A 27931-nucleotide genomic window follows, 5' to 3' on the forward strand; every position below is an offset into this window, starting at 1 on the left:
TATTTTTAGGGCCAAATTGGAGTTTGGTGTTAAATGTTTGTTGACATTGGCAGAGGCATCCGACGCCTTAAGAGTGCTGATGCATTGGTCGTTGCAACTTTCCTGGTATAGTCGAACGTGGCATTGGCACAAGGGTTTTTTGTCCATGTAGCTTCTTTAAAAGCATGTCAAAGGGATCCTCAGTTGACCCTTTTTATAATAAGTTGCCTTGTCATCATTTCTTAATGCGCAAAGTATTGGACTCTCTTAGCCTAATTCTTACGAGATGGATTCATAAAATCTACCTACGCAACATATCTGGCAGGCTCTTAAATCTGAGAGCTAACTTCGTGCTATCCACGTCTCTGTGAGTGTGGCACTTGAAATTTGTTTAAAATCATCCCAAAGGTAGGTGTAGGTGTAGGTGTAGGTGTAGGTGTTACATATGAGTGGAATTGTAGACGTGTACAAAATTATCCCAAAGGTAGATGGTACATATGTTTTTTGTTTTATCTTATACTCGGGGAAGTTTGAGCGTAGGACTATGCAGAGAATGAAACTGCACTATTTTGCTGTGTGGCAATGTCATAAGGAGTGCCAAAGAAACACAACATCCATATAAGTCATATCCTACAGAAAATCTCATTTTCTGTAGAATTGGAATTATCTTAAATAGGAGGACACAAGCTCTTACTTTCTATCCTTGGAGGCACAAGGCTAGAACATCAAGATCTCAATGCATTGGCACGAGAGGGTAAACTCCAATCTGCGCGGGGTGTTTGATAAAATGTTACCGAGAGAGATGTGGTTTATTGGAATTCAACGATTACAGTCTATTGACAATATGAGTGTCTCCTGAATCAAATAAACTCACAGAAACGGGTTTGAGAACCATAAACTACCAAGAGCCCGTAGTAGTACTCCTATAGATGACGTAAAGTATATAGGATGTACCACGGATTTTGGGGAAAAGAATAACTCTGAAAAGAGAGTTTGAGCATTGCTGGTGCGAGATATCATAGAGTGATTGACAAACAATAGAATTTATCCAAATGTTATATTCATCATACGATACAGTACAATATATTACAATAAGGTACGATATGTTATGAAACCATAGGTATCAACCATCCAAACAAGCTGTAAGAATTTCAAGTTACTTTCAAGGATACCAGATTGATAACTCTATAGGACTTTTGCCAAAAGTTCTTAAGCCAAAAAAATACAAAACAACGCCTCTATCTCATTAACTTGAGTGATATTTGTCCTTCAAATTTTTCCCCTAATTACAGTACCAACTGGCTTAAAGAGCTGATTAATTAGCCCAAATATACTACTGATTAATTGCTGCCCCATGCAATAGGTGGTTCCATTTCAACATTTCTACATATATCCTTATCTTTAATGTTTGTTCGCCATTTCCTGAGCTACAAGCTCAAAACTTTCATACCATTAAACCTCCCTTGCTGCCATAGCTTTGAACGTTATATTTCCCGCCGCACGAGCAAACCCTCCAAATCACCTCAGGTTGTCTACAACTGCAACATCAGGATCAATGAGCTGGCACGAGAAGGTAAACTCCAATCTGCTCAGAAGGTGTTTGATGAAATGTTACACAGAGATGTTGTTTCTTGGAATTCAATGATTACAGCCTACTGGCAAAATGGGTGTCTCAGTGAATCAAAGAAACTGTTTTTATCAATGCCTGAGAGGACTGTAGTGTCTTGGAATTCTATGATCGCAGGTTGCGTGGAAAATGATAGCATTGATGATGCTTACTTATATTTTAGCACTATGCCTGAGAAGAATGTTGCATCGTGGAATGCAATGATTTCGGGTTATGTTAAACATGGTATGGTGGAGGCGGCGGCGAGGTTGTTTGATGAGATGCCTAGAAAGAATGTGATTTCTTATACTGCAATGATCGATGGGTATACGCAGAAAGGTGAGATTGACAAGGCAAAGTCACTTTTTGACCGTATGCCACAAAAAAATGAGGTTTCTTGGACTGTGATGATTAATGGGTATGTAGAGAACGGGTGTTTCGATAAGGCAAAAGAGTTGTTTGAAAAGATGCCAGCTAAGAATAAGCATGTTGTTGCGACTACAGCTATGGTAATTGGGTATTGCAAGGAGGGACGGGTGGAGGAAGGAAGGATTTTGTTTGATGGAATACTATGTAAAGATAGTGTTGCTTATAATGCCATGATTTCAGGTATGTAAAGTATGATTTTCGAGATTTAGATAGTGTGATCCCTGTGGTTGATTCTCTTTTTTCTTTTATCGTGGTTCATTAAGTTGATAATTAAAGACAGTGATGATTCATTATTTTCATATGTAATGTGATTACGGTAATTGAGCATAGAACTGGAGAGTTGTGTTCACTTCTTGTCAGGCAAGTGCACCATAATCTTTTACTTAGTAACTTTAAGATTTTATTGAACTGAATCAATCTAATTTATGATGAGATAGACACCCTTTACTGTTTAAATTAATTTGATGAATGGCCTAAGTATTCCTGCACTGTATTCACTTGATTCTGGTCCAAAATATCAGTTAAATACAAGCTGAAGCATCTGGATTTGGAGTGCTATGAAAGCTCAAAATTTTATTGAATCAACTGCTAAAAAAGTGTTTGGCGGGAAATACGTGATCTATTTTTATGCTAGTTGTTAGAGCAGTTGAAGCTAAGAGTATGAAGTTTAATGAAGAGATACAAGCTGAAACGGGGCAGTAATCAAACCCAGGGGCTTGTCGCCCGAGCCTCGGACTGGTCGATGAAGGAGCCTCGGGGCTGATATTCAGCTCGGTCTCGAGCTATCGGGGGTAGTCGGGGATGGGATAACAGTTGAGATATGATCAAGCAAGGCTCTTTATGGCCAATACCAAACAATAAATGAAGAACAAGTATGAAAGCAATAAACGTTAAGAGTGGCCTCGAGCTAATAAGAACGAGCAAGTTAGAGAGAAGAGAGGGAGAGAGATATTATTGATCTTGTGGAGAATAGTTGGAGCAACGTCAGCCGAGAGACTACAAAGTAATGGGGATCCCCTTTATATAGGAGGGAAATCCACTATAGTACAAAATGTGGTAACTGTGAAGGCGTGGAGATAGGATGGCTGGATGTGACATCTCGAAATGGGCCCCGGATAGGTCAGCCTTGTCAGATTAAGCCGCGTGCCTTGGGAACTCCCCTCTCGCCTGTTGTAGTGCACTATAGCTGTTGGAACGCGATGCCCTCCGGACTGATACCTGACGACCCCCGAGGGTGAGTCTCGACCTTGGCTTCTAGCTTCGAGGAGCATGACCGCGAGACGACCCTATGACAGGGAAATCGGGCCCCTGATTCGCCGTATACAGATAGTCTCCGCGTTTCTTAGAGTGAAAGCGGCAGGATATGATAAGAAACGGTCCTGAACTCCTGCTTCCTTTGGTGTTCTTGCAAACGGCTACGAGATGCCAAGGTGCACCATGCGTGCTGTCCTTGCAGGTTTTTCGCATTGACTGCGGCGGTTGGCTTCCTTCAATGTATCCACGACGCTTTTATAAATACTCACCTCTTCCTTTCTAGACTCCATCTCGTGCCAAAAACCCCCTAGTAAGGTCTATTTTTCCCTCGTTCTTGCTCTTTTTCAAGAACGCAACCACTTCTTCTTCTTCCTTCAGATTCTCTCAAGGATGGCGAAAATTTCCACTTCTGCTTCCCAGGAGGTTGCGGGCCACTTCCCCCTGTGTCGAGGAGTGTGTCCCAGGATCCTTGTGATGACTTCTGATTTTAGGGTCGAGAGACTTTCCTCGAAGTCAGGGCGCCGCGAGCCTGTAACTCGGTATATCAGCTCTATGACGGATATCGAAAGAGTAAGGGCCGACTGTCGTTGGGGGGATACCGTGCTCATGGAGATTCCCGCTCGGGAGGAAGATATTACTATGAGCCGGATTTCTGAGTGTGTATACTTACCCATTCACCTTGGGGCCGGTGGAGTCATCCTCGCCCCTGATCGACCCTGTGATTCTCGACTTCTGCCGGAGTTATCAGGTAACTTTGGGTCAAGTTCATCCTTTGTTCTGGCGCGTGGTTTATATGATCAGGCATTACTCGAGCATGATAGAGGGAATGCCCTTCACCCTGAACCATCTAATCCGGATGTATAGTCCCCGACTTCTTCGCAGGGGCTTAATCAAGCTTCGTTGCCGAGCCCCGAGATCCCTTTTTGCCTGCATCGAGGAGTTCGGGGACGAGGGATGGTTAAGCCGATTCGTCCGAGTGAGGACGTCTGACCTGATTCCAGTGGATAAGATGTCATTCCCTGAAAAGTGGAACGTCGGGCATAAGTAAACGTGGTGTCTTTGCTCCTTCTTGGCGATATTTCCCTATGCGTCTAACTCTGTTTTTCTTGTCTTTTCAGCCGTAGCGATCTACCCTGGCGCGGTGTCGGATCTCCAAGGTTGGGTTGGTCGTTTATACTCAGTTTGTCCGTATATCGAACAAGCGTGGTGAAATTTATCCCGAGCTCGGTGGGAAGCCAAAGACCATGGTGAGCCTCGAGCCTTGATGCATCCGTGTATTTTTGACGCAGTTTGCTGTTAGTAGCTTTCTCCATCCTTCGCATTTAACCTCTGCATCCATGTAGGTCTGGGAGAAATCCCATTGACGAGGGAGGCACCGTCCGTTGGAGGGGACGCTCTGGTGTTTGGCGAGGAGAAGAAAAGGCAGGGAGTCTATCCGTTGGGCCACCGGAGCCCAAAAGGGCCAAGGTGGAGGATTCTAAGGTTGACCCAGCAGTTCCGTCCTCCAAGGCGACGGGAAATCCCCGTGCTGAAGGTGAGGGAGAAAGCAGCTTCCCGGCAACTCCCGAAGAGCGTTTGGACTTGATCGATCCTCGGGCCGTGGGGATGGATGTTCCCGGACAGGAGTCTGATGCCGTCGTGGCCCAACTTCGTGGCGGTGAGGCAATGGATGGGGTATCGAGCACTGCCCTTGAATTGGCAGGTGGCCGGAGTTCTTCTCGAGCTGGGACGCCCTTCGCAGGCAGTTCGGAGGGGCCTCGATCTGGGACCCAAGGTGAACAATGGACGGAGATTTTGGCTGACCCTGCTAGCCCGTTGATTGTTGTCGATTCTCTTCAAGGGGAGATCCTTCCATCTTACGAAGTGCAAGATTCCCCTCGCAAGGAGCCTTCTGAGGCAGGAGCATTGGTCAAAGGCGGAGATGCACTCGAGAGGCCGGCGACCGTTCTCGAGGGTAGTTCTGAGGTCGATGCTTCATCCATTTTTGGCGAGATGGGCAGACTTTGTGAGCGGGTAACTCCTGCTAACCTTGTTCGCCGCTTTGGGCCGCTCCGGCCTTTGTTCTTCTAACTTGTCTCTTTATATGGTTTCAGGCAAAAATGCTTTATAACCAGGCTCTCGCCCAGTATCAGGATGAGGTGAGCCGTTGCGAACGCGAGAAAGCCTATTTTACCGAGCAGGTTATTCATCCCTTGTTTTTACTATTACTTGAGCCCTTGTGAGATTTCATTGCTTCTAACTTCTCGGGCCTTGATTTTTGTAGTTTGAGAACGAGAATGCCCTGCTGAGAGGGGAGCTTCGGGCCAGAGATGCTGAAATCTCCGAGCTTAGTCGGCACGTGAGCGAGATGGCTTCCGAGAGGGACAACCTTCAGGGGAGAGTTACCTTGATCGAGCGTCAACTCCAGGACGCGAAGGAGAAGGAGGATAGTGACAAGTATAAGAGCCTCCATTCCGAACTGGTGGCCGCATTAGTTCGGATCAAAGCTGAGGCCGAGGCGCTTGTATCTTTGCATGGGGGAGGAGCAGTCATCACAGATTCTTGCGTTGAGAGGACGTTTGAGGGGGCTGGCCCGACTTTACCTCGAGCCGCGAATCGTGCCTGGCCGAGTTCCCGAAAGCAGACCATTGGGGGCGCATTGGAAGGCAGCTCGAGTAGTGTTTAAAAATGGGGGTGGATCCCCGGAGAGAGGACGCCGTTGAGAAGGGGCCGTCGGGGGACTCGTAATTGCCTGGGTGCAACCCTTGGGGAGCTATTGAGGCTGCCGGTTCGGCAATAGATTAGGATCTTTGTTGTTCTTTCCTGTCGATCTCCCTATTTGTACATAGTACTTTTATTTTGGCATATGTATAAAGAGAATCCTGCGGCTTTGTTTCCCTTATTCCCCTTTCTACTTTGAATTCAGCAAGAATTGGCGAAAGAACCTTAGACCCGCGATATAGCGCCGTGGCCCGTTCGGGCTGGCTTGAGAGTTGTCACACGGCTGGTCGATGCGGCCTTCAGTGTGAACTGCCGCAAGAGCTCTTGCAATTTTGCCCAATTGTTTTGTGTTGAGTCTCCGGGTCGAGTTTTTTCTCGAGCCTACTCGATCTTCAATCTCATGTGCCTGCACGGTCGGGTGATGATGGCTCTCATCCCTTGCCCTTGGGTATTAGTATTTTGCCTGTTTTTGGGTTCAGTCTCCAAGTCATGTTGCAACTCGAGCTTCAATTGACCCTCAAGCTTTTTCGTGCCTGCATGGGCGGATGATGATGGCTCTTGCGCCTTGGGTCGAAACGACCTTTTGAGTGTGTGGCCCGGAGACTCGTTTGGTTGGCGACAATGGAACTTACGCTGTGCCCTTAGGCATGTGTAGTTAACTATTTTGGATCCGGTCTCTGAATCGGGTTACGACTCGAGCTCATTTTAATCCTCAAGTTTTCAATTTTCAAGTTGGCGACAGTGGCTCTTACGCTCTTTGGTCGTTGAGAACTTTTAGTGTGCGGCCCGGAGGATCGTTTGGCTGGCGACAGTGGCTCTTACGCTTTTGCCCGTGGGCATTTTGTAGGCTTTGTTTTCCTCTCGTTAAGGTCCTTTTAAAATGATTTTGCCTGACCCATTGTTGGTTTAGGAAGAACCTCGATTTCAAGTCGTTAGCGGTGATGTTCGAGCACCTCGGAAGGTTTTTAGCTCGTAGGTTGGGTAGCTTGAAACCTTGTGATTTGGAGCTGACATGGTCGAAGCTTGTTTGCCTGTTGAGGGAAGCCTGTTTTAACCGGTTCTTTTCGAAATATATTCGAAGTAATGGCGTGCGATTTTGTTAGTGACAGTCGGGTGTCCCCGAGTCGCGTTAATTTGGATGGTGCAGCCGTTTTGACCGTAGTCGTATGTGTTTGGCCGTAGTCGTTTTATGCCTGTAGTAAGGTCTTACAAATTTTCATGCCTGTTGAGGTCTTACAGTTTGTCATGCCTGTTGAGGTCTTACAGTTTTTGTTGCTATGTAGAATAAATCTGGTTATACCGAGTCCGTCCGCTCGGGGTCTTACGGCCTCGGGTTTTCCAGTGTACGACGATTGGCGACAGTCTCCGAGTCATCGAGTTTGCTTAGGCTCGAAGGCCGTTATTCGAGAGCTCGGAGTTACCTTGTTGCGGCTTTATGAGCCCGGAGTTCCGACCCTGGGGTCGTGCGGGTGCCAAATTGTTGACGCTAAGTCTCCGAGTATTTCGGGACGCATTTGGTGGAGGGATCCCTGCCGTGAGCATGCTGAAATTTCCTTTTTGGAGTATGCGATGTTGAAAAGATATTCTTTAATTTCTTGGCATAAATACATGTTGCTGGGTTGCTGTAAGCCTGGCTCAGGCGGACACGGTTCGCTCGACTGTTTGGCCTGGTACATTATTTCCTATTGGAACCTCGTTTGTCATTTCTCGGGAAATGCGTGGACGTTGCCTCGTTAAAAACCTTACCGGTAAAAAAGCGTTTCGGGATAAAAAACTCGGTCGAAGGAAAAGAGTGCGACGTCTGCTCGAGGATATTTGCAGGATTTTGCAATCGGACGCCCTAGTAGCAATACCGCTTAAGCATCGATACATTCTAGTTGCTCGGAAGCTGTTCGCCCTCCATGGTGCCAAGCTTATAGGATCCTTTGCCAACTATCCCAAGGACACGGTATGGCCCTTCCCAATTCTGGCCCAGCTTCCGTTCATTAGGGTTTCGGGTGTTGAGAGTAACCTTCCTTAGGACCAAGTCCCCGATCCCGAAATATCGGAGATTTGTTCTTCTGTTGTAGTATCTTTCGATTTTCTGCTTCTGGACAGCCATCCGAACCAGCGAGGCTTCTCGTCTTTCGTTGAGCAGCTCGAGGGCCGTTGTCATGGCCTCGTTGTTCGAGCCCTCATTAGTGTGCTGGAATCTGGCGTTTGGTTCCCCAACTTCCACTGGTATCAGTGCTTCAGCGCCATATACTAGAGAGAAAGGTGTTTCCCCGGTGCTCGATTTAGAAGTTGTCCGATATGCCCACAGCACCTCGGGCAGCCGATTTAGAAGTTGTCTGATATGCCCACAGCACCTCGGGCAGCGTTTCCCTCCATTTTCCCTTGGCGCTCTCCAATTTCTTTTTCAAGTTGTGAATGATGGTTTTATTCGTCGATTCGGCCTGGCCGTTTGAACACGGGTGGTATGGCATTGACAGGATTCTCTTGATTTTGTTGTCTTCAAGGAACTGTGTTACCTTGTTTTCGATGAACTGCCTCCCGTTATCGCACGTTATTTCGGACGGGATCCCGAACCGGCATATGATGTGATCCCATATAAAATGGATGACTTCCTTCTCTCTTATTTTTTTGAAGGCCTGCGCTTCCACCCATTTTGAAAAGTAATCAGTCATAAATAGAATGAATCTAGCCTTACCTGGCGCCGTCAGCAAAGGGCCGACGATGTCCATTCCCCATTTCATGAATGGCCATGGTGATAAAACGGAATGTAGTTGCTCGCCGGGCTGGTGGATCATGGGAGCGAACCTCTGACACTTGTCGCATTTTCCGATGAATTCCCTGGCGTCTTTTTCCATGCTTTCCCAATAGTTGCCCGCTCTGATCACCTTTCAGACTAAAGAATCGACCCCGGAATGATTTCCGTAGGTGCCTTCGTGGATCTCTCGGAGCACATAATCTGTGTCGTCCGGTCCCAAGCATACCGCCAGGGGGTCATCGAAAGTTCTCCTGTACAGAGCCCTATTTTCGTCGAGCGAGAACCGGGCTGCTTTGGTTCGCAGGGCTGTCGACTCTTTTGGATCTGCGGGTAACTTCCCGTCCTTTAGATAAACGATATATTTATTTCTCCAATCCCATGTCAGGTTGGTGGAGTTAATCTCCGCGTGACCTTCCTCGACCACAGATTTGAACAATTTGACGACAGCTCCGGGGAGCAGGTCTTCTTCTTCTTCAGCAGAGGACCCCATGTTCGCGAGGGCATCGGCCTCACTGTTCTGCTCTCGGGGTACATGGACTAAGGTCCATTTTTTGAAGCGACGTAATGTGATTTGGATTTTGTCCAATACCTTTGCATCCTGTCCTCTTGGGCTTCGTAGCTTCCGTTCACTTGGCTTAGTACGAGGAGCGAATTGCATTTTGCCTCGACAGTCTTGGCCCCCAAACTTTTCGCCAATTCTAAACCTGCAATCATAGCCTCATACTCGCCTTCATTGTTAGTTAGTTTTGCGGTTTTTATGGATTGTCTGATGATGCTGCCGACGGGCGGCTTTAGGACTATACCGAGTCCGGATCCTCTTATGTTTGTGGCACCATCCGTGAACAGGGACCATACCCCCGAGGACATACCTGATTTCAATAAAAGTTCTTTCTCTACCTCGGGCACGAGGGATGGCGAGAAATCGGCCACGAAATCCGCCAGGATTTGGGACTTGATGGCCGTCCGAGGTTGGTACTCGATGTCATACCCTCTAAGTTCAATGGCCCATTCGGTCAATCGACCCGATAACTCAGGTTTATGCAGTACGCTCCGAAGGGGATAAGTTGACAGAACACAGATATAGTGACATAAAGTTAAGGCTTCAGCTTGCGCGAGGCACTTATCAGTGCGAGAGCCAATTTTTCCAAATGGGGATATCGGGTTTCGGTGTCCCCAAAGGTTCGGCTTACATAATAAACAGGAAATTGCGTACCTTGCTCTTCTCGAACGAGTACACCGCTATTTCGGACACGGCTAGGTATAGGTATAGCGTTTCATCCTCCTTGGGTGTGTGCAGCAAAGGCGGGCTAGTCAGGTACCGTTTCAGTTTTTCTAGGGCGTGTTGGCATTCTGGAGTCCATTCGAAGCTGCTCTTTCTTTTGAGTAGGGAGAAGAAATGGTGGCTCTTGTATGATGATCTTGATATGAATCTGCCCAGGGTTGCTATCCTCCCCGTCAGCCGTTGGACGGTTTTTACATTGTTTACTACCGTGATCTCTTCGATGGCTTTTATTTTATCGGGGTTGATCTCGATCCCCCTGTTTGAAACCATGAAGCCCAGGAATTTGCCCGAACCTACTCCGAAGGCACACTTCTCGGGGTTGAGCTTCATGTTGTAGCTTCTGAGGATGTTGAAAGTTTCCTGCAAATGGGTCAAATGGTCCCGCACGCATGGATTTGACTAGCATATCATCAATATATACTTCCATCGATTTACCTATTTGATGTTCGAACATTTTATTAACTAGGCGCTGGTATGTTGCTCCCGCGGTTTTTAGCCCGAAGGGCATTACGTTTTAGCAATATGTACCATGCTTCGTGATGAACGAGGTCTTTTCCCCGTCCTCGGGGTTCATCTGGATTTGATTATACCCCGAGTAGGCATCGAGAAAAGTGAGGGTCTCGTGGCCGGCCGTAGAATCGATCAGACGATCGATATTAGGCAACGGGAAAGAATCTTTGGGGCACGCTTTATTCAAATCTTTGTAATCTACGCACATTCTTAGCTTGTTCCCCTGTTTTGGAACTACTACTACGTTAGCTAGCCATTCGGGGTACTTTACCTCCCTAATGGATCCAATTTTAAGAAGTTTCGCTACCTCCTCTTTGATGAAGGCATGTTTTACCTCGGACTGCGTCTTCTTTTTTGCTTTACGGGTTTGAATTTGGGATCAACGCTCAGCCTCTGGGAGGTTATTTCCGGCGGGATTCCTGTCATATCTAGGTTGGACCAGGCGAAACAGTCGATATTGTTTCTAAGAAATTGAATAAACCCTGTCCTGAGTTCGGGGGTCAGCCCCGTCCCTAGGTATACCTTGCGATCCGGGAGGTGCTCAATCTAAACGGTTTGCTCCAGCTCTTCGACTGTTGATCTGGTCGCATCCGATTCCTCGGGGGCGACGAAGGTTCGGGGGACGAAGAAGTCTTCCTCGTCGTCTTTGAGGGTCTGCATGCTTCCCTCCTTGTCTGAGACTGGGCGTGTGGAGGCTGGCGTCTCATGGTGGACCGCATACATTTCTTTTGCTGCCCGCTGTTCTCCATGTATGGTCGTGATGCCATCCCTCGTGGGAAACCTTATCACCTGGTGCAAGGTTGAGGGCACTGCCCTCATGTTGTGTATCCAAGGCCTGCCGAGTAAGGCGTTGTATCTCATGTCGCCGTCGATGACCTGGAACTCGATGTTCTGGATTGCGCCAGACGTGTTGATCAGGAGGGTGATCTCTTTCGCCGATCATGTTAAAGCCGTGGAGGATTCGAGGGACGGGAACGACTTGATTGAGCATCCCCAGCTGTTCTACTACTTCTGACCTAATTATGTTGGCCGAGCTGCCTGGATCCACGAGCACGCGCTTTATCCTGGTGTTGTTTAAGAGAAACGAGATCACTAGCGCGTCGTTGTGCGGTTCCATCGTAGCCTCGAGGTCCTCCTCGCTGAATACAAGGGTATCTTCGGGCACGCGTTTTCGGGTCGGTCCTTCTCCCATAGCGGACATTCTCATTCGTTTGAACATGGGTCCTTGGGGATCGTTGGTTCCCCCAATAATCGTGTGGACGTTATGTTGGAGAACCTTCCCTTCTGTCCGGGTTAGCTCCGGTGGTGTACCGGCCTCTAGGGCTATCGTGTCCTTTTCTCTGTTGTTTTCGAGGTTCCGGTTTCCCATTTTACTCGCCGAGCTAGGCGCTCTGTCATGAAACCGAAGATCTTAGGCCAGAAAAAGTGTGAGAGATAATTTGCGTTTTTGAAATGAAACCAGCAAGAAAATAATCACTATTATTTTTAGCCCCACGATGGGCGCGAAACTGTTTACCGTGAAAATAGTAACAACAAATAAATTTGTAAATGAAATTCTAAAAATACGTGATCTATTTTTATGCTAGTTGTTAGAGCAGTTGAAGCTAAGAGTATGAAGTTTAATGAAGAGATACAAGCTGAAACGGGGCAGTAATCAAACCCAGGGGCTTGTCGCCCGAGCCTCGGACTGGTTGATGAAGGAGCCTCGGGGCCGATATTCAGCTCGGTCTCGAGCTATCGGGGGTAGTCGGGATGGGATAACAGTTGAGATATGATCAAGCAAGGCTCTTTATGGCCAATACCAAACAATAAATGAAGAACAAGTATGAAAGCAATAAATGTTAAGAGTGACCTCGAGCTAATAAGAACGAACAAGTTAGAGAGAAGAGAGGGAGAAATATTATTGATCTTGTGGAGAATAGTTGGAGCAACGTCAGCCGAGAGACTACAAAGTAATGGGGATCCCCTTTATATAGGAGGGAAATCCGCTATAGTACAAAATGTGGTAACTGTGAAGGCGTGGAGATAGGATGGCTGGATATGACATCTCGAAATAGGCCCCGGATAGGTCAGCCTTGTCAGATTAAGCCTTGTGCCTTGGGAACTCCCCTCTTGCCTGTTGTAGCCCGCTATAGCTGTTGGAACGCGATGCCCTCCGGACCGATACCTGACCACCCCCGAGGGTGAGTCTCGACCTTGGCTTCGAGCTTCGAGGAGCATGACCGCGAGATGACTCTATGATGGGGAAATTGGGCCCCTGGATTCGCCGTATACACATTTACAAAGCAATTAGATTTGACATTTTATTAGCTTAACTAACATTGCTTCAGCTTTACTATTCTGAGTCTAACATCCTCTATTGTGTAGTTAGCTGAGTGACTATATAGCTGGGTCAAGTAACTATTGGATGTCAGAAAATCACCTTATGTGGTATAAAATTAAATGCGTTTCTTGAGCACTCAAGTAATGTTGGAGGATAGCATTCATCCAACATACTACGATTCCAGGAGTTAGCTTAATAAATGATAATTCTCTTGCAAGGGAAAATTAGAGTTCAAACCCCTTTTCTCCAATTGAAAAAAATAGTATCAGCATATTGGATGTGTGGTCGCTTTTTGCATAATTTGTTTTTCAGGTGCCAATACACTTTCCTATATTCATTCTGTTGGAATTTCACAGGTTATGCACAAAATGGAGTAAATGAAGACGCACTCAAGTTACTGGTTGAGATGCTTAGGGTGTCTCTTCGACCAGATCAGTCTTCATGTGCTTCAGTTCTTTCTGCATGTGCTGCTCTTGCATCTCCTTTAGTTGGTAGACAAACTCATGCAGTTGTCATTAAATTTGGGGTAGACTCCGTCGTCTCCATATGTAATGCTCTAATTACTATGTATAGCAAATGTGGCAGCATTTTTGAGTGTGAGTTGACTTTTGAATTAATAACAAGTCCAGACCTTGTCTCTTGGAATACTATAATTGCTGCCTTTGCCCAACACGGGTTGTATGCGAAAGCAGTTGCATATTTGGAGCAAATGGTTCTCAGAGGATGTGAACCAGATGGTATAACATTCCTCAGCTTATTATCTGCTTGTGCCCATGCAGGGTTGGTTAGTGAGAGTATTTCTTGGTTTGATTCAATGGTAAAAAACTACAAAATTACTCCAAGACCGGAGCATTATGCTTGTTTAATTGATATACTTGGCCGAGCTGGTCAGCTGGACAAGGCTTACAACATTATACAAGAGATGCCTTTTAAAGCTGATTTAGCTGCTTGGGGTGCCCTTCTTGCTGGCTGTCGCGCTCATTCCAATGTAGAACTAGGGCAGCTTTCTGGAGAGAAAGTCATGGAATTAGGTGGTGATAGTTCAGGGCCTTACATTATGTTATCTAATATATATGCTGAAGCAGGTATGTGGGAGGAGGTTACAAGAGTGAGAGGCTTGATGAAAGAACATGGCATCAAAAAGAAACCGGCATATAGTTGGACGGAGATTGAAAATAAGGTACATTATTTTCTGGGAGGGGATATCTCTCATCCAAATATTCAAGAAATCCGTACAGCACTCAAGCAGATGAACTTGCAGATGAAATTCCAGGAAAAAGTTCTGGATTTCACCGACTTTTACTTCCTGGATGAACTGGAATGCGCATGTAATTAACATATCTATGTCCTGTAAACTATTCAAATTTGGCAAAATTTGGACTCTCCCTGAAAGTTCAGGATCACTACTGCCTGAAATGCTCATTTAGCACCAAGTTCTTGTCCAAGCAAAATGAAACTTTTCCACCAGGAGCACAATGATCGTCTTTAAATAGGCAGAAGCAGAATGGTCATTCTTATGCGATTTCTGGGGAACTGATAGACTTTGGCGATCAGAGTTTAGACCATGGAAGCTGGAAGATTATGAAAGGTAATTGTGAGCTGATCTCCCATTTTTCATATTGTTTGGTAATAATCGCTCTTGGATGATACAGAAATGTAGGGGCTGTAGTCCATGAATAGAGGAAACAACAACAATAAACCCAGTGTAATCCCACAGGTGGGAGAAAGAAGGAGGCGGATAAAAAGGGAGGCGGCGATTTGTCATTTGAACACTGCACTATTCAGTAACAATATTTCTCTAACTATAACCTTAGAGAAAGGTTTTATACTCTCTCCTGAACCACTCCTCCCCTCCTCCTCCGACAATAATTACTATTATTACCTTTCCTTTATCTCAATTTACAGTATGTTATTTTTTTAATGAAGGTAATAAGACTGTTTGATTTATCAATTTACAGGACGAAAGAAAACGAGTTTACACATTTATATTTGGAATCATAATTAGGAACCTGAAATTCAAAATTCAAGCTGTGAAAGTGAAAACTATTGTAGTCAAGTAATCGACTTCAATTGTTTTCAACCCCTCCCTGCTCTAATAAAATTATCTCAATTTTCAAGCTATTTGCACCGTCATGAGTTTATTGAAATTTTGAGTATTGAGAATGATATTTGTAGTGGTTAAATGGAGTATTAGGGGAAGGAAAGCAATTTGGATTTCTGATAAATACAAAACTGTTGAACAACGAAAAGGATTTATTAGATGCAGGAGCTGCACAAAGGTGGAGGCTAATAAATCGTTTTCTTTAGGCCGCAAAATTTTGAGTTCTCCAAAAATTTAATAGTGAATTTTATTATTTTTATTGAAGTTTGTAGGAAAAAGGTACAAAATCTTTTTAAAAAAATAGAAGAAAGAAAACAGTAGAAATATTTTAGAACCTTGAATAAACTACTTAACCATATTAATAACTAATTTTTTGTACGACAACATCTAAGGTAATGATATATTCAAATATATCACTTCGAACGTATTTGGGCTTATAACTGTATACAGTCGAAATCAGGTATGACCGATTTTTCGGACTCGAAGGGTCACCTTAAGCCCGAGTTCGGGATGGATCGAGTTTGAGCTCGAGGGACAAAGATCGAGCTCAACGAAAGAGTACGAGGCTCGAAGAATCTAGTGTTCGAGAAATGTCAGAGCCTAATGTGATTGGCCTCGAGATAATGCCGTTATGGATTTGTAACAGAATGAGCAAGATTACCATGGCGTAAATCCCGGAATAGATTTGTACGAATCCGTACTACGCAGTTAGACAACTGTCCCAATAATATTCTTTACTGTAAATAGAAATGTACCTTATTTAGGGTTCCCCTATTATATAAAGGGGACCCCAATTATTTGTAAAGATCATCTAATCATTGGCAAAGAATATACTCCCTTACTTTTTCGTTCATTGTTTATTAGAATTGTTCTTTAGCTTTATTATTCTTGCTTTATCGTTCTTGATCCATCTCGAGGTCACTTTGGCTCGAGGTTGAGACTGGTCTAAATTCTGGTTTGATTTTACTTGTTCCTTTCATTTATACTTTAGATTTCTTGGTTATTAATTGGTATCGAACTAATCACGTATCTTTAAAATCATAAATCAAATTTAATTGTTACTCGTATTTTTGAGGTAAACAGTTTGGCGCCCACCGTGGGGCTAAAGATAATAGTGATTATTTCAGTGCCGATTCTCATAACACACATTATTTTTACACTTGTTCTTGTCAAGAATTTTTGATTCTCAGGCTAAAACATGTCAAACTTGCAAAATGCACATGTATACGACAACGATGGTCTTGGATTTCATGGAGAAAATAACAATGTAGGGGTCGGTGTACCACCAATAAACCCTAGGAAAGTGCCAAATATGGAACCGGTTGATGTTAGTTCACACATTGCTTTGAACGCAGATTTAGGCACAAACCACGTGGGAAGTGTACGCAGGGAAGCCCGATCTGGTGGCCAAGGAACGCAGGGTATAAGAGATGGGGGAGTTAGCCTCCAAGTGATATTCGAAATGCTTCAAGCTCAACAGATTGCCATCGATCAACTTCAAAGTCAGAATAAAACTTCGAGTATAGCCGAACCAGAAAACACTCGACGTGCTGAACCGGCGCTAGAGAGATCAAATGGTCGTGGCTCGGGGACTGACCCCACAATTATGAGGATGCTCGAAGAACTCACCAAGAGGTTTGAGTCCGGGAAAAAGAAGATTGAGGATAATGACAAAAAGGTGGAGACTTATAACTCCCGTGTTGATCAAATACCGGGGGCACCTCGGATCTTGAAAGGTTTGGATGCCAAAAAGCTCATACAAAAGTCGTTCCCTCCGAGTGCAGCTCTGAAGCCCATTCCTAAAATGTTTCGCATGCTCGTTATACCCAAATACAAGGGACAACTGACCCTAATGAGCATATTACTTTGTATACTTGCGGGATTAAAGAAAATGATTTAAATGATGATGAGATCGAATCGGTATTATTGAAGAAATTTGGGGAAGCTTTGTAAAAGGGAGCCATGATTTGGTATCACAACTCGACCCCGAACTCTATCGATTCGTTTGCTATGTTAGCAGACCCCTTCGTAAAAGCACATGCAAGGGACATAAAGGTGGCAACGAGGAAATCAGATGTTTTTAAGATAAGACAGAGGAACAATGAGATGTTAAAGGAGTTCGTATCCTAGTTTCAAATGGAGCGAATGGAATTACCACCGGTCTCGGATGACTGGACAGTACAGGCTTTTATGCAGGGTTTGAACGAGCGGAGTTCGATCGTGTCTCGACAATTAAAGCAGAATCTTATCGAGTATCCAGCTGTGACGTGATCAGGCGTGCATAATCGTAACCAATCGAAGATCAAGGTCGAGGAAGACCAGTTGGGAGCCCCCTCGGGTTCAGTTCATCCTAATAGATTGACAACTTAGCCCCCGAGGGATACAGACAGGGAATCAAGATCGAACAAAGAATGGTATCAGTCATATGTAGATCGGAAAAACAACGGCTCAGGGCGTAATGATCCTCAGAATGATTGAAGAAATGATCGAGGTCAAAAATCTCGGGGACTCATGAGTAAGAATAGGTTCGATAAACATACCGACTAAGCGGAAGCACCTCGATTATTGGAGTATAATTTCAGTGTAGATGCATCGGGGATCGTGTCAACTATTGGAAGAATCAAAGACACCAGGTGGCCCAGGCCTATTCAAAACGATCCTTCTCAAAGAAATCCAAATTTGATGTATAAGTATCATGGCACACATGGCCATAAAATTGAAGACTGCAGGCGGCTAAAGGAGGAAGTGGCTCGGTTGTTCAACTAGGGTCATCTTCGAGAATTTCTCAATGATCGAGCCAAGAACCACTTAAAGGAAAGAGATACAAACAGAAAAATGAGCAGGAAGAACCGCAACATGTAATCCATATGATCGTTAGCGGTGTCGATGTTCCACAAGGGCATGTGTTCAAACGCACCAATGTGTCGATCACCAGAGAAAAACAGACTCGAAGATATGTGTCCAAGGTCATCCTACCATTCAATGACGAAGAAGCGGAAGGCATATCTCAGCCACACAATGACACCCTGCTAATTTCTATTTTGTTAAATAAAATTCAAGTGTAACGTATTCTAGTAGATACAGGTAGCTCAGCAAACATAATCAAATCGAGGGTCGTAGAGCAGCTCAGTCTACAAGATCAAATTGTACCTGCATCCCGAGTCCTAAATGGCTTCGACATGGCAATCCTACCAGTGAACGTGGCCGGAACCATCCAAGGTACGAAATTCCATGTCATCGAAGGCGACATGAGGTCTAATGCACTTCTTGGGAGGCCATGGATCCACAACATGAGGGATGTACCTTCAACCCTTCATCAGATGATGAAATTCCCAACAGTATATGGCGTGAAAATGGTCTACAGAGAACAACATGCTGCAAAGTAAATGTTTGCAGTCGATGAAGTGACACCGATTCCAGTGCCTTCGACTTTGGAAAATCGGGGGCCAAAGATAAATAGGCGGCCAAATAGCAATCACCGATTCCAGTCCCGATCGAGCCGGAGGAACATGTAGTCGAAGAAGAAGAAGATGGTTTCCTTACTCCTCGAACTTTCGTTGTTCCCAAAGAGTCAGACGCAACCAAGTCAACGGTCGAGGAACTAGAACATGTCATACTAATTGAGTACATGCCCGAGAAAAAGGTATACTGGGAACGGGATTAACCCCCAAACTTAGGAAAAAACTCATTCAATTTCTTATCGATAATATGGATTGTTTTGCTTGGTCCCATTTAGACATGACAAGGATCCCGTCGGAAATAACAATGCACCGGCTAAGCATCGACCCCAGGTTAAAACTAGTAAAGCAAAAAAGGAGACCCTAGTCCGAGGTGAAGCATGCATTCATAAAGGATGAGGTAACCAAGCTTCTTAAAATATGGTCTATTCGGGAGGTAAAATACCCCGGGTGGTTAGCTAACGTAGTTGTAGTTCCTAAAAAGGGAAACAAACTTAGAATGTGCGTAGATTATAAAGATTTAAACAAAGCATGCCCTAAAGACTCTTTTCCACTGCCTAACATTGATCGCATAATCGACTCCAGAACCAGCCATGAGATCCTTACCTTTCTCAATGCCTACTCCGGGTACAATCAGATTCAGATGAACCCAAAGGACCAGGAGAAGACCTCATTTATCACTAAGTTTGGAACTTATTGTTACAACGTAATGCCCTTCGGGCTAAAAAATGCAAGAGCTACATACCAACGCCTAGTTAACAAAATGTTCGAGGAACAGATAGGTAAATCAATGGAAGTTTACATTGACGATCTGTTGGTTAAGTCCCCGCGCGCAGATGACCATTTAACTCATTTTCAGGAAACATTCAATATCTTGAGGAAGTACAACATGAAGCTTAACCCGAAAAAGTGTGCCTTCAGAGTTGGCTAGGGAAAGTTCCTCGGCTTCATGGTATCTAATCGGGGAATCGAGATCAACCCCGATAATATCAAGGCCATCGAAGATATCACAATCATGGATAGTGTGAAAGTCGTGAAAAGGCTAACAGGACGAATAACCGCCTTGGGTTAATTCATTTCGAGGTCATCAGATCGAAGTCATAGGTTCTTTTTCTTGCTCAAAAAGAAGAAGGATTTCGCATGGACCCTGGAATGCCAACAAGCGTTAGAAGAATTGAAGCGATACTTATCGAGCCCACCTCTACTTCACACCCCGAAGGTAGATGAAAAGCTTTACTTATATTTGGCAGTATCAGAGATAGCGGTAAGTGGGGTACTAGTTCGAGAAGAACAAGGTATGCAATTCCCTGTTTATTATGTAAGACTCTAGAGATGCTAAAACTAGATACCCTCACTTAGAAAAATTAGAACTTGCATTAATACGCGCATCTAGAAAGTTAAAGCCATATTTCCAATGTCACCCAATATGTGTGTTAACTATTTATCCTCTCCGAAATGTTTTGCATAAGCCCGAACTATCAGGCCGATTGGCCAAATAAGCAGTCAAACTCAGCGGGTACGATATTGAATATCAACCCCGAACGACCATCAAGTCTCAAATCTTGGCTGACTTCGTGGCCAATTTTATGCCGACCCTCGTACCCGAAGTGGAGAAAGAACTTTTGCTAATATCGGTACATCATCGGGGGTATGGACCCTTTTCACGGACGGTGCCTCGAATGTGAAAGGGTCCGGGCTTGGCATCGTTTTGAAGCCACCTACAGGTAGCACCATTAGACAATCTATTAAAACTTCTAGGTTGACTAATAATGAGGCAGAGTATGAGGCCATGATTGCAGGTCTCAAGCTAGCTAAAAGCTTGGGAGCAGAAGTCATTGAAGCCAAGTGCGATTCTCTGTTGGTGGTAAACTAAGTAAATAGAAGTTTTGAAGTTCGAGAGGATAGGATGCAACGGTACTTGGATAATCTACATGTAACTTTGCACCGCTTCAAGGAGTGGACTCTAGATTATGTGCCTCGAGAACAAAATAGTGAGGCCGATGCACTTGCTAATTTGGGATCATCGATTGAAGAAGATGATATCGTCCCCGAGACTGTCATCCAATTATCGAAGTCTGTGATTGAAGAGGGTCATGCCGAGATAAATTCTACAAGTTTGACTTGGGATTAGAGGAATAAGAACATCGACTATTTGAAAAATGTAAACTCCCATTGGACCACAAAGAGTCAAGGGCTCTATGAACCAAGGCTGCTAGGTTCACATTAGATGAAGATGGAACATTGTACAGGAGGACATTCGATGGACCATTAGCGTTATGTTTAGGGCAGGGGGACACCGATTATGTTATACGAGAAATCTATGAAGGTACTTGTTGTAAGGCCCCATGAAATTTCTACTCAAAAACCCGAGTCTTGCAGTGCCAAGTTAGGATCATGTGTTAGAAATCCATAAAATTCTTCAAAGTTAAAGAATAGTGTTTTCTAGAAAAGTGCAATTCTGCAGTTAACTCTGTGGTCGCATAATAGCTATGCAGACCACATAGTCACCGCAGAGTCAGGCAGTGTGAAGGTTAATTTTGAGGTCAACTATGCGGCCAAATATGCGATCTCATAATCGATATGCGGGTCGCATAGTTGTCGCATAATCCCCTTGGAACTTTTGCGATGAGCAGTTCTGTGATGCATTTTGCGACCATAGAACGGGTATGCGGACCGCATTCTGGTCGCATGCCCAGGCAAATTGTTCAGGTTTTTGGGAGCATTTTTGCGGTCCATTCTGCGGGCCGCGTGTCAATTTTGCGATCTCATATGCGATCGCAGATCTGAGTCGGGGCTCCAGATTTCTAAATTTTAAACCCGACCCCCCGGTCATTATATTCTGTGCAATAGTTCATTTTGAGCCTATTTTCTAGTGCTTTTAGAGTGAGAAGGAGGGTCTAAGAGAGGAAAAGTGTCTTTTATCAAAAGTGCTCCACAAATCCTTGTTAAAAACATTGAAGATAATCAAGTGGAGCACCAAAACCTTCATCCTAGGATATTGAAATGTGAATATTCTGGAACGTTATAGGATTAAGGAAAGCTCAATTGAGGTATGTATGGCTAAAAACCCCTCTTTTAGAAATCGAGCTCCGTCGGTGTTTGCGTAATTATGGTAAGATTAATTAGAGTTGAATGGTTGTATGGATTGTTGTTTCACATGAATTTGGGGTTGCAACTTTATATGCGTGAAAGATGTGTCTCAATATGATAAATGTGCTATTCTTGTTAACTTGAAAGGGTGTCAGGGATATGAATCATGTACTGAAATGCTTAGACCTTAAATTGAGATTGAAGCTGTATATGTTGTGTCCTCTATGTGAAGTCTCATCTACATTTATAACTTTATTTGCTCTTGTATGCACATATTATCCTAAATTACCATATGTTGCCTAGTGCCAAATATATGACGTGATAGTTGTGGCCCCAAGTGCCAATGAAATGATATATGTGATACAAAGATTGAATTGAGATGATTGATGGAAAAGGGAAACGCCTTGGTAAGGCATCCTAGCCGATCGGGCCGAGATCGGACGCCATGCCGCACACATTGTGGTATTGTGTTGATATTGAACCCCGGATAAAAAGGGGAAAATGAGATTGTGATTGAAGTGTATGTCTCAAATAAGGCAACCTAGCCGATCGGGTCGATATCGGACTCCGCTCAAGCTAGCGGTGGTATAGCGAAAAATGATGAACAGTATGAAATGCCCCAAACTAAAGGCTATGGAAACATAATGCGAAAATTGTATGATTCTTCTACATTGATAATGTTGTGATCGTTTAAAGCTTTTGAGTTATACTTGTGCTTTCCTTATGTTTGTATGAAAGTTCTTTCTAACTAGATGGTGTTTAGTTATACATACTAGTACTATTCCATGGTACTAACGTCCCTTTTGCCGAGGGCACTACATTTCTAAATGAATGTAGGTGGCTCCATTGCGGATAATGTCGATCGCGTGAAGCGGAGTACCTTCTTCTCAAAGTCTTGGGGAGCTCCTTTCTCCTTCAAGGGGTTATATTGCACATCTTTTGTTGTGGACTTCCACTTTTGAGGTATAGCCGGGGCCTTGTTGACGGCATTGTCATACTTGTCTTTTACATCTTTAGAGGCTCCGTAGACATATGTGTGGGTTATGTACGGGTGTTGGATGGGCCTGCGAACTATGTTGTAATTCTAACTCTTGCTTCTCTAAAGTGTAATTGTATGGATTCTTGGAACTTAACTACAGCTTAACGTTATGATATAAAATGAACTAACAACATTGAATGTACTACCTTTCCTCATTTAAATAAATGAAAGCATGGTTTCCTTATTCATATTGAGTTGGGTAGGAAGTGTTTGATAAGGCTTGCTCAGTTGGGTTCACTCGATCCGGTTGCGCCTCCTGAGGTTGGGGCGTGACACTTATGGGAATCACTCCGACGCTGAATCTTTGGTCCGCAAAATTATTAGAGCAGGGTATTACTGGGATAGTATGGAAAAAGACACTAAGGAGTTTGTTAAAAAGTGTGATAAATGTCAAAGTTTTGCACCAATGATTCATCAGCCCGGAGAGTAACTACACTCAGTCCTGTCCCTATGGCCTTTCATAAAATGGGAAATGGACATAGTCGGACCTCTACCAACGACACCAGGTAAAGATAAATTTATTTTGTTTATGACTAACTACTTTTCTAAGTGGGTGGAAGCACATGCCTTCGAGAAGGTCAGAGAAAAAGAAGTTATCGACTTCATTTGGGACCACATCGTGTGTCGATTCAGGATACCCGCCGAAATTGTGTACGACAATGGCAAGCAATTCATCGGCAACAAGGTAACGGAGTTCCTCGAAGCACACAAAATAAAAAAGGATTTTATCAACACCATATCATCCAACCGAAAACGGACATGCCGAGTCAACAAACAAAACTATCATTCAAAACCTAAAGAAAAGGTTGGACGATGCAAAAGGAAAATGGAGAGAAGGTCTACCCGAGGTCCTTTAGGCATATCGAACGACATCGAAGTCCAGCACAGGGGCTACTCCGTTCTCTTTAGTACATGGCTCTGAGGCCTTAATCCTGGTCGAAGTTGGAGAACCAGCGCCAGGTTTTGACATGCATCGGAGGAGTCAAATCACGAGGCTATGACTACTAGCCTCGGGCTATTGGATAAAAATGAGAAGCATCACTTGTTCGGATGGCTGCACGAAGCAAAGAGTTGAGAGATACTATAATAGAAGGACCAACCTTCGACACTTCGGAATCGGGTACTTAGTTCTATGGAAAGTCACCCTCAATACTCGAGACCCGAATGAAGGGAAACTAGGCCCGAATTGGGAAGGACCGTACCGAGTCATCGCAGTTGTCGGCAAAAGATCTTACAAACTTGGCATGATGGAAGGCGAGCAATTGTCAAACAATTGGAATGTATCATTACTCAAACGATATCACTGCTAAGATATGGCCTTCTCCTTTTTTCATTTAAATTTAAGGCTAACTCATTGCAGGTGTTCGATCGATGCTAAAGGCACCTTTCCACACAAAGACCTTGGGTTTTAAAGCACGCATTGGACTCTTTTTCCCATAGATCGGATTTTGTCCCAAATGGGTTTTACCGGCGAGGTTTTTAACGATGCAACAACTATGTGCTACCTAAGGAGAACTCAACAGTATCCAAGGCTTCTTGTCAATCAACCTCAAATACTGGGGGGCATCACCCTAGGAGATTATATTTTTGAGGAAAATACTTCACGCTAAAGAGGGCCTCGATAGGAAAACTTTGTAATGGACCAAACGGTTAGATGAACCTTGTACATATAGAATAGTCGAGCCCCGACGGCAAAACATATAGGCATGTATCAAATTATTCAAAGAAGCATTCTTTCTATATCAAAAAACACTTTGTGTCTTAAAGAAATTTGCTACTATACGAACATCATACTTGTGATTTTGCAGGAAACAGCTCAAGGGCCAATACACGAATACACCTCGAATACTCGAGGACTTTTATCGAAAGTCAACACATTCGAGTCATCTAAACTCAAATTCATAAGACCTCAAAGAGGCATCCCCTTGACATAAAGGCCAAGGCCATCATACTCAGGTACTAACCTTTTGAACAAGTTCAAAGGGTTATCGGGAAACAAGTCCAAGAGACATACCCGAAGGTTACGACCATATTAAAGGCTACAGTCGAATAGTGCAGTTCGAAGACGTCCGACTTCCGCCATAAGTTAAAGGCCTTCAAATACTTTGAAAAATTGGTTAAACTAGGCTACCCTAGGCAAAAGCAAAAATGGCTTTGATAAAATCAGCCCTCGAATAATTTAAAGGCTTCGATAAAATCAGCCTTCGAAAAAAGCCTCAAGAGGTATTCAATTATCGTAACACAAACGAATTACAAATGAGGTTCCGATTGATCGAACCTTTGAAAAACCCAACAGGTACAAAGGACACATGCTAAGGCATAAAGAAATTTTAACTAAGTCTTTTAGCCGAAAAGAGGGAAAAATTATAGCCGTCTTAGAGGCTGAAGGGTCCAACTTAAAGAGCCTATGCGAAGACCTAAAAAGGCCTCAGGCCCAATATAAAAGTGCCTAAGGGCCAATGCATGCGGAGTTCAAGACCTTACTCTCACTTAACTCGGACTCAAGAGTCCCATCGTCCCAAGCTCGCATCAAATCTATTTAAACATAGCTCAAGGATTAATAAAAACCTTAAGAGGTATTCTATTATAAGTTCGAAGATCTCCCATTGATTACTAAAAAACCTAAGGGTTGTTATATTCAGAATCCGAGCCAATGTTCACTTGATCATTGATGTTATCAAATTTTTTCACAAGATAAAGACAATGCAGAATTCAATACAAATTAGAGATGAAGCAAATGAATTCTTTATATTTATAAAAGATGTTTACAAAAGATATTTACAACACCCACGAGGGGCCCTTAGACAAAAACAAAGAAACAAAAAAGAACCTAATCTATTTCGAGGCCACGTCCTCGGGAGCCACATCCTCGGGAGCTGCATTCTCGGGAGCCACATCTTCGGGAATCTCCTCCCCGAGGAATTCGTCCTCATCTCCCTTACTCTCGGAGCCACTAGCAGAATCCCCATCATCAGAGAGTAAAACGGCAGCCTCTTCCTCCAAAGTTTTTGCTCTTTCAATATGAGCTGAGAGGTCGAAGCCACGAGCGTGCACCTCCTCGAGAGTTTCTCTCCAGGATTGTCACCTGGCATGGTCAAGAGCACATGATAACTTAACCTCAGCCACAATGGATATCTCTTGTGCCCGAATGTTAGCAGCTTCGGCGTTAGCTCGGTACGAGGACACAAATGCCTCTGTCTTAAATTTGGCCTCCGCAAGCTCGGTGGCTGAGTTAGATTTGAGCTCCTCGACTTTGCGGCTCCAGGCCAAGCTTTCCTCCTTTGTATTTTGAAGCTGGCGCTCAATTGAAGTCAGTTGTTCCCGAAGCGTATCTTTCTCAGAGGTGAGACAGGCCATGTGTTTCTTCCACCTTAGGGTCTCGGCCTCTTTCATCTTGAGCTCTTCTTGAAGCTGCTCCACCAGCTCGCCCTTCAGCTAGGCCTGCAAAGTTGAGGTGTTAGTCACTTAATCGGATTAATGCATAACAAATCCTCAAATGCTATATTACCTTTTCAATAAGCTCGGTCTATTCTTGATGAGCCTTCTCCAACTCGATTAGGAGATCCCTGACCCCCTCCTCTTTCTGTACATAAAGGCACTTAAGGCCATCCCTCTCTTCCACCAGCTTCTTGAGTTCGGCTTCACATCGGGCTATCTTGGCTCGAGATTTGGAAAATACTTATCGGTGAAGCGACACGGCCTTCACGTCAAAGAAAAGGAGTAAGACTTAGAAAGATGGGAATTAAACTCGAGCGTAACTATGAAGACAAAAACTTACTTGTTTAAGAAGCCTTTGGGTCTCATCAAAAATAAATAAGGTGTCAAGATTGGGACCATCCTCGATCCCTGCAAGACACTCCCAAAAAATGTCACTCCCTTCATGGGTCGTTCACACATTAGTGCCCTCATGGCCTGGGCATCTCAGAATTGCCCTTTGGTGAACACCGGGCCCGGTGGTGAATCATCTACATTGATTACCCCAAGTGATTCACTTGGGATATTATCCTGTATTTGAAGGGCCTCGAAATTAGGCTCTTCGAGCTCGCCCACCAAGTATCTCCCGGGATGAGGCACACTTTTTCCACCTGATGGTTCGGGAACTTTGTTCGAGCTCCCCTTTGAAATCTCTTCGGTTCGAGATTGAACCGCCTCTTCCACCATCGGTTCAGCAGCCTTTGAAGCGTCAGTGCTTCCTCTTTTCCAAGCTACCAACAGGCAGTCATCATCTTCTCCCTTTTCATCCTCATCCCGAAGGCGTTGGGCCATTTCTAAAGATAGGGCCACGGTATCGGCCTTAGGCTTTCGAGCCTTGCTTTTCTTTGGCTTCGGGGAATTTGCAGGCGATCCCCTTTTCCTTTTCTTTTCCTTGGTGGGCTTTGAGATTTCTTCTTCACCGAACGGGAGAGGCCGTATAACGGCGGCGTCTCCTAAGCCTGCATAAGGATAAAGTGAGTATTTCACCAAGAAACCTCAGTATGTGAATAAGAAAACTCACCATGGTTTTTAGCTTCCCATCGACCCTTTGCTAAGTCACGCCAACTGCGTTCCACATTTGTAGAAGTGGAGGCCAGTTGCTGGACCCAACTTGCGAGGTCCTGGACCGCACCAGGAAACCAAGAAATAGCTGCATCATCGGGAATGGATTAGATCGAGAAAGAGTAGGGAAAGTAGAATGTTAAGTCACCATCGATAAATCTGCACTTACGTTTCATGTTCCACTCCTCGGGGAATGGCATCCTCTCAGTAGGAATCAGATCGGAGGTCCTGATTCGGACAAACCGGCTCATCCATCCTCGGTCCTTGTCCTCATCGATACTGGAGAAGAGAGATATCGTGGATCAGCGCTGCAGATTTATCAGACCACCTCGATAAAGGCGAGGGCTGTATAGCCTGATCAGGTGGTCGAGGGTAAAATGCATCCCCTCGACCAGGCACGAGAAATATCTGATCAGATTGATGATGCGCTAGAATGAAGGGTAGATCTGGCCAAGCGTCACCTGGTGTTGGCAAAAATCAAGAATCACTAGGTCTATGTAACCTAAAGCTGGATCTACGGGACCCAACGTGAATGGATAGGTATACACACTTAAGTACCTCGCTTTATGGGTAGTGGTGTCTTCTTCAGGGGAAGGGATCACAACATCTTTGTTCTCCCAATTGCAGTCCTTTTTCACCTGCTCAAGCTCGCTTTCAGTTATCAAGCAGATGTATCGAGACATGGGCTCACAATGGCCTGGTGTCAAAGCAAGTTGTTCGATTTTAAAATCGGAAGTTAGTTCGCACGGCCCTGGAATACACTCCTCGATATGAGGTGGCACCACCGTTCTACCTCTGGCGGCCGATATGATGAAGAAGTTTTTTCTTTCTGAGGAACATTTTTAGATGTTTTGGCCATTGCGATTTATAAATTC

General features: G+C 44.4%; 1 protein-coding gene across 2 annotated transcripts; it reads left to right on the top strand.

The window, feature by feature from the left end:
* Positions 1 to 454: 454 nt before the first annotated feature.
* On the top strand, positions 455 to 14818 carry LOC107810535 (pentatricopeptide repeat-containing protein At4g16470-like). Of its 2 annotated transcripts, XR_001653671.2 has the most exons (3): positions 455 to 2194; positions 13189 to 14420; positions 14485 to 14818. XR_001653671.2 is itself a non-coding variant. In XM_016635329.2 (2 exons), the coding sequence occupies exons 1-2, from the start codon at positions 1384 to 1386 to the stop codon at positions 14166 to 14168; spliced, it is 1791 nt and encodes a 596-aa protein (XP_016490815.1). In that variant the 5' UTR covers positions 455 to 1383; the 3' UTR covers positions 14169 to 14818. The 2 variants fall into 2 exon arrangements, 1 of the variants encoding a protein (XP_016490815.1); XM_016635329.2 differs by having other exon boundaries at positions 13189 to 14818.
* The last annotated feature ends 13113 nt before the right edge of the window (positions 14819 to 27931 follow it).

Source organism: Nicotiana tabacum, chromosome 11 (genome assembly GCF_000715075.1).
Source record: "Nicotiana tabacum cultivar K326 chromosome 11, ASM71507v2, whole genome shotgun sequence".
NCBI lineage: Eukaryota > Viridiplantae > Streptophyta > Magnoliopsida > Solanales > Solanaceae > Nicotiana > Nicotiana tabacum.

What these genes read in the sequence shown, in the direction of transcription:
- LOC107810535 (XM_016635329.2), top strand. Translation starts at nt 1,384, where the DNA reads ATGTTTGTTCGCCATTTCCTGAGCTACAAGCTCAAAACTTTCATACCA. An exon ending in TTATAATGCCATGATTTCAG is followed by an intron (nt 2,195 to 13,188) that starts GTATGTAAAGTA and finishes GGAATTTCACAG; the next exon opens with GTTATGCACAAAATGGAGTA.